This window comes from Charadrius vociferus, unplaced genomic scaffold, assembly GCF_000708025.1.
Source record: "Charadrius vociferus isolate BGI_N301 unplaced genomic scaffold, ASM70802v2 scaffold549, whole genome shotgun sequence".
NCBI lineage: Eukaryota > Metazoa > Chordata > Aves > Charadriiformes > Charadriidae > Charadrius > Charadrius vociferus.
The window spans coordinates 2,841,718-2,848,823 of record NW_009650103.1 but is presented as its reverse complement, the minus strand read 5'-3'; the positions used below and the strand labels follow the sequence as shown (position 1 = coordinate 2,848,823).

At 50.5% G+C, this 7,106-nt stretch overlaps 1 protein-coding gene across 1 annotated transcript in view; it reads right to left on the bottom strand.

The window, feature by feature from the left end:
- Positions 1 to 206: 206 nt before the first annotated feature.
- Positions 207 to 7,106, bottom strand: part of NACC2 (NACC family member 2, BEN and BTB (POZ) domain containing) — a 16,760-nt gene continuing 9,860 nt past the window's right edge. Inside the window, exons 2-5 of the mRNA XM_009892264.1 lie at positions 6,518 to 6,685; positions 3,684 to 3,789; positions 3,297 to 3,394; positions 207 to 814 (exon numbers count right to left, since the gene is read on the bottom strand). Of these exons, the coding sequence (XP_009890566.1) occupies positions 315 to 814; positions 3,297 to 3,394; positions 3,684 to 3,789; positions 6,518 to 6,685 (872 nt within the window). The 3' untranslated portion in view covers positions 207 to 314. The remainder of the gene's footprint in view (positions 815 to 3,296; positions 3,395 to 3,683; positions 3,790 to 6,517; positions 6,686 to 7,106) is intronic.

Sequence of the window (7,106 nt, the reverse complement as noted above, 5' to 3'; positions counted from 1 at the left end):
AAAAAAAAAAGAAAAGGAAAACAAAAAAGAAAAAAGCTACAATCTTAGAGACTAACCTCAGGAATATCAAAAAAGGAGCCCAATATTTTTTTTTAAGTAGGTCGCCACAGACCTAGTCGTTTACAGTATAACGAATGCGATTATTTCCTTCATAAATTTTAAATACAAGCAGAATAAAAATCACATTTTTTTCAGGCAACAGTAGCAGTTCAGTAGGTAAGTGGCTTGATCACATTTTTTGTTTTGTATTAGTAATGCATGCAAGCAGCTTTAGTATTACAGATCCCTTATAGGTCACGAAACATTTGCTCTCTTTATAAAGTCCCTCCGTAAGTACCATCTTGTCTTCTCACGGGAGTTTCGGGCCGGCTGGAGGAGCCCGAACCTTGTTCAAAAGGTTGCGGAGTGCTTTGGGTATCCGATGCCATAGCATCTGTGGCAGCTGCCTCCTGTATCACAGAGCCAGCCCCTTCGGCATCCTCGCTCTGTTCGAAGGACTGGTTGGATCCGTTGCTTAGCTCTACGTTCACCGTGTTAGTTCTCAAGGCTACTATAGTTCCCGAATCGCTCCTCCTTTCTGCATAGATTCGCTGCTCAAAGACCTGAGCAGTGTTGGGCTGGAATTCAGGATCCAGGGGGACACTGTTTGTGGTGGAGCCCATGACCGTGCGGTACATCTCCATCCCCTCCGGCAGCATGGACTTAATCTTCGGCAGCCAGCGCTTGCGGACCCGGCGGGCGTTGGTGCACATATCGGCTGCTATAACATTCATCTCGCTTTCCTTAAAGCTCGGGGCAAAATTCTGACAATACACTGCAAAGACAGGGATACACAGAGCTGAGGATTCAGAGACAGAAAGGCGGCTGCGTGATCGCAGCCTCCGCGCCGGCCTGGAGACCTGCCGCGAGGCTCAGCGCGGGCCGCTGCCACGGAGGGGAGGTTCACCCGTGGGCCAGAGCTCTCGCAAGGACAGGCTTACGGACAAGGACTCCTCAGCTCAAGACAGACACAACCAAGAAGAGAGAAAACCAGAAGGCATAAACCCCCCGGACGGCACGGGGAAGGGGGCTGGAGAAGGAGCACTCGTTGCCCAGGGGCCCGGCGAGCCCCAGCGGGATCGGGCTCTGCCTGAGGGACCCAGCCACGGCCACCGCACGCTGGCATGGCCGAAAGCAGAGATGGACACAGAAAAGGTCAACACAAACTCCTCAACAGCAGATCCATGAATGGCTCTTAAAGCCACAGCGGCGCAGGCACAGCCGCGGCGCTGGAAACCGTCAAGAGCTGCTCTTGACCGAGCAGAGGAGATTGCCCGAACGACTGTCCTCTGCCTGTCCCACGCCTCGTGCCGGCCACCACGGGGCCAACCAGCACTGCAGGGACCACCGGCCCGGCCAGCACGGCTGCTCCAGTGTCCCACCACCAGCGCATCAGCTGGCATGTCACCTGCAGAAGCCCCGCTGCAGCCCTGCTCCTCCGCGGGGACCAAGCACCTGGGGGTATGGAGCAACGTCCAAGGAACTGCCACGGTGAGCAACTACCAACTAAAGCTTGTGGACAGGGTAAAATTCAGGCAGTACGGAGTCATCTTATGTCCTGAGACATGACAGCGTGTTCTAGGCACTGTCACTTCACAGCGATGCCTTTTCAACCTCTGAAACTCTTTGCAAGCCCCAGCAAGGACCAGGGCTGGAAGGTGCCACCCCAGGGCTCTGCAGGGCTCAGCTGCTACCGAGGAGCCACCACGCACAAGCTACGGGTGAGCACCACCAGCACGGGCTGGTGATTTTGTCTATGTATCAAACATCGGCCACCTTATCCCTTTTCTCCACGTGCTACAGATCTCAGAGGGTGGCTGGAAGGCCCCTGGAGTTCAGCAGCACAGCAACAATTAGGGAGAGGAAAGATTTATCTTCCAAATCTCAAAAACAATAAAAAAAAAAAAATTGCTTAAGAGTTTCATTTTCCAGCGCAATAACATTTACATAAAGATTCACCATCCAGAATGCAGCGAGGGTGAGGGACCGCGTTGCTTTCCACTCTCTATCGAGCCCGCGGTAAAGGGGCAGCGCTGCACCGACCCACGGGGGTTTCCTCCACCCCTCACCCACCGGCAGGCACCTTTTGTCCCCCAGCACGTTCCTTGTATTCAAGGGCAAGAGCCAAATATTTAACCATTTCTTTCTGGCGCCTGCCATAAATGATTAAACCACCTTGACGGAAGTAACAAAACTCTCCTTTTCTTGTACAAACGCCGGGCGCTGGGCACCAGCACGGCCAGTGACGCGAGCAGCCCTGCTCGCCCCAGCCCTGGCTAAATTCGGGGTGCTGCGTAGTCACACAAACGCAGGGCATCTTCCCCGCGGGACCGCCGAAGGGGCGTTATAAAGCGCTGTCCCTGTTGTACGCGCAGCTCCGAGGCAGAGCTCAGCGGCTCCGCAGACAGTCCGACCCACGCGCCGAGCCCCGCGGCACGGTGCAGAGCTGAGCGTGTAGTTAAGGCGTTAAAAACAAAAGATCCCGTTGCTTTACACAATCTTTTTAAAAAGGCACTTATTTCACTTGTTTGCCGGAGGGCCCCCATTTTTCGCTTTTTTTTTTTTTTTAAAAAAAAAAAAAAAAGCCTACAAAATATATTCAAGGAAATAGGCTGAAAATGAACAGAAAGGCTGCCAGCGAGATCTCCCCGCGCGGCCAGGGCTGAAGCAGCCGGTGGATCCCCCATTCATTGCTGAAGACCAGCGGCCCCAAAAAGCCCAGGGCACGGCAGGGCCAGCGTCTCCGAGAGATGCACTGGGGACATCTCTGGGAGCTGGAGTGGAGCCGGACGCTCCGCTCCCGCACACCCCGGGATTGGGCAGAGCCACGCACCCTGCACACGGAACAACCCCAATGCGAGCTGGAGCCCAGGGGCATCGCAGCCAACACACAGGGATGACCTGTTTCAGCGGTATCATGCTCTGAATGTTGCCAAAACCATAATTTTGGTTTCCTTCTTAGAGCACCTATCAATAAAATAATTATTAACTGCGAAATTAGTGCTTTAAAACATAGCAAAACAGCCAAGTAGCAATCATGTTTTATATTAAGATACTTCCAAACAAATAAAAAAAAAATATTCACCTCAGCCCCTCCCAAAAATGATGCAAAATAAAAATAAATTAATTTGCCTATAACCTAATTTGACCACACATAGTTCCCATATTATGCAAGAGAGATGGCCTTCCCTGCTTAGGTTTCGGCTTTGCTCTCGGCATGCTGTTCCAACAGAGCAGCAGTAAATCTCTCTCCTTACATTTGACGGCATTAAGAACCCTGCTGTCCAGGGGCTTCCTGCTGGGATCGCTCGTGGAGGACCGGATTCCAGTTCCGCAGCTGTTGGCAAGCGTGTTCCTGCAAGAAAGGCAAAGGAACATCCTTACACCGGGGACTCCAGAGGACGGCCGCTGCCTCGTCCTCTTCCCTCCAGGTCCTCACGGAGGGATCACCACGTTACACGATTTTAAGGCGAGGAACTGGAAAACCTGGCGCTCAGGTTCAAGCATCGTTGAGAAAAAGCACAGAAATCAGTGCAGCATATATGGAGGATGAAGCACTCATTGTACATTATCTATTAACGTGGTTAAAACACCAGAAAATCAACGGAATCCCTTGGGAGGGCGCAAAGAGCAAGAGGACGTACCGATCAAAGAAGGTGGCCAGAAGACGTCTCAGAAGGACCTTGTGTTTGACACCGGCACATAAGTGGCAATTCATCAGCTGCCCCCGGGTGATGTAAACCCCCGAGCCTGGAAGGGTGGGAGAGGGAGAACTCAGAATTACAGCCTCGTTGGCAGCACCGCCTCCGAGCCGGCACCGCACCGCTCCTCCCGCGTCGGGATACCAGGGTGAGGCAGGAGGGAGCGCGTTCCTCACGTGCTGCTACGGCAGCTCAACGAGGACGGCAGGATTTTTGGGAAAGCCCAGCAAGGACTGTTACCGCAGTCCTGCGGGGTCTTGGCAAGTCCCAGCTAATAATAATTCCTAATTTTGTCATTACAGAAAGGCAGTCTATGGAAATCAAGTGAAAAGACTCAAGTAGTGTTTCTGCAAAGAAACACAGTGCAAGGCTTCGTATGCACAAATCAGATTATTTATTCTTTCTGAAGGAAGAAAACCCCAATCCTTTTGGCCTTTTCTTTTCTCCAGTGGAAGATGACAGAACATATAACCAGAAAGAAAGGAAGAAACCCTGTCTAGCACAGCAGGGGTACTCGCTTACGCTCCAGATCTGTTTCCAAAAATCCCAGCGCATCACCTCTTGATACTTCTGGTGAGCAGGGAATTTTCCTTCTCATGCGCAGGAACTGCTGACTTCGAAATAGACTGCCTTTACGGATGTTCTCCGGAAGAGAAAGGAGCCCCTGCCAAAGCTGCTTTACACACCCAGGGGTTTGGCAGTGCTTTCCAGCAGATTTCGTATCAAACCCTTTTACTTTGCACATCGCTCACACAGACCAAACCGCTCCCGCCGCAGCATCGGCTTAGCCGGGGAGGTTATCCTGTTTTTCAAGTGCACTGTCATACAAGAGGGTTTTGGTATTTGCTTTTAATTAAGATTAAATAATGGGTCATATCTGAATCCAGAACACGCTCTGTTCTCAAGATATAAAACCATCTTACTGGAGAAATAAAATTACCTCCTGGATTTCCAGGAAAGCCCACAGATGATTGTCCCTGATGTCCCCCGAGTGAAGACAGCGCCGACCGGCGGGCGGCAGCATCCCCAGGACCGCCGGTCCTGCCCCAAAAACCAGCGAGCATCGCTCCAGGTCCGAGCGGTCCCGCTCCCCGCCGTGCTCCGTGCACCCCGTCTGTCCGGCAGCTGTGTTACGCTGACCGCAGGGGTGGGGGGAGACCCTCTCGGAGCGAGAGGATCCAGTTTGCGGAATATATTAGGGCATGAAAAATCGGAGACAAAAGGAGAACGGTCCCAATGGAGAGTGGAGGAAAACTCGGGCTGTGGGATGCTCCGGCGTGCCCCGGGGTCAAGCTGCCCCCAGGTCTCACCAGGTTTGAGGCAGGAATTAGCGTTCTTCAGCAGCGGTGTTTTAAGAGATAAGCCATCAGAGGGAACACCAGACGCTATCCAGGGTAACTTCACTTTAATAAATAAAAAATAACCGAGGCAGCTACTATCGGTTAGAGATATTAATCTACTTTTTTTCCAGATTGAAAAATGTAAATCAAGCAGAGCTGCCTCGAGCCAATTTGCAGCTCTCACTGTGAAAATAACCTGCACCACTTGATGGTTTTAAGAAGTCTCACATAAAATGTAAATGGGTACAAAATGAATATTCCAGATACAAAATAAATACTGGTGGTTGCACGCTGTGTTACAGCGTGTGCGTTCTCCTCCCGCCTTCCATCCAAGACCCATCCTCCATCGGACGGAAACCTTTCCGGGCAGCCCCTGAAATTCAGATTCCTTCTACAGACTGAAAATAAAATCACGCTACTCACCAAGAGATAAATGACCAGAAAGAAAGGACAACTGATTTGGATTGATTGCGCTACCACACGTCCTTTTGGTACCGAGGGCTTTAGAGGTATGAATCAGCCCTCCCCGCCCGGCAGCAGGTACGGGCGGTCGTGCAATGATGGCTTCGTCTAAACACAGCTGCGCCCAGGGGAAAAAGCTTCACAACAGCACGGGTTATAAGCTGAGAGGACCACCGCAGCAAAGTGAAGCTGGGGGTAACTTATAGGAGCAGAATATAATTATTTAAACTGGAATTTTGATCCGGACACCCCAGTCCAGTCTTCTGTGCGGCGCTGGGGGCGGCCGGGCGGCAGGCTGGCACGGCCACCCTTCCACGGCCACCGCATTTCACTCCTTCTCCAGCTCTACACCACCAATAGCATTGAAAGCTAAACAGCACCATCTTCCACCTCAGGTTGGCCATAAATCCTTTACAGAGTAGTGAATTCTCTTGATATTGTAAATACCCCCAAAACTGAAAATAAAGACACAAGAAAGGACCCAAACTGATGACCTCTCTTCCTTCCCACTGCAGCATTTCACCGTTTAGGAACACCCCCAATTTTTAAAAAAACTTTTACTGTTTTTTCAAAGCTTGTTCGGTGACACAAGTTTCATCTCCATTGCTTTGTAAATCTTATAATGCAATGGGGTTTTTGGTTTGGGTTTTTTTCAGATCTGTGCATCTAAATCAAAACACAATTGCGATGCAGCCCACACCAATCAGGAAGAACACAAGCTGGAGAATTCAATTAAAATGCTAAATTAATTCAATTGAATAAATCCTGTTAATGACACATTTTTCTATCAGCAAATTAAAGGAAACTCAGAACTTTTAAAAAGATGATTGGCGATGAATAATCCAGAAAGACACAGCAAGGGCACACAAGATGCTCGACTCCAGCGATGGCGCAAGATGAAGAACCCATTTTGCAAAGGAAAACATCAGCGATCCCCAGGTGTTCCCAAGCAAAGAGAAGTTACCCCCTCATTACCTGCAACCAGCTCAAGTTTTTCTCCAGGATCTCCCTCCGAGTAGAGTTTTGGGTGGCAACGGTATCCGATTTGACTGATAAGACTGGCTGGGAGAGCAACCAGATCCCGTCGTATGAGGACACAGGAGCGGTTCTCCAGCGGGATCTGCTCTGGCTTCTCTTGAGCAACTTAAAAATTAAAAGGGAAAACCATTAAAACAGTTTATTATGCAGGCACAATGTTAACAGAAGGTCTGATTTTGACTTTTTCACATAGCTCTTGGAAATATTCCTCCCTCCAGCAGTACAACCATTCGCCAGGGCTATCGGCCGCAGGGCAGATGCCACCTGACAGCACGGAGAGATCGCCCGGTCCCCCCCACCATGTACCACAGCCGTCTCATATGCGCTTTGGGGTTCTGCGAGAGGGAATCTTGGAATCTAATTACGCTTTAACTTTTCCGAAGTTAATCATTTATGAAAATGGGCAACTCTGCACAGCTGGCGTCATTCTAGAAAAGCAGCGTACGGAGCTGGCTTCCCCAAAGGCTCCCAGAGAACGGCAGGTTACTTCACCAGGGGGGTCTAAACCAGGCAATAAATCACCCGA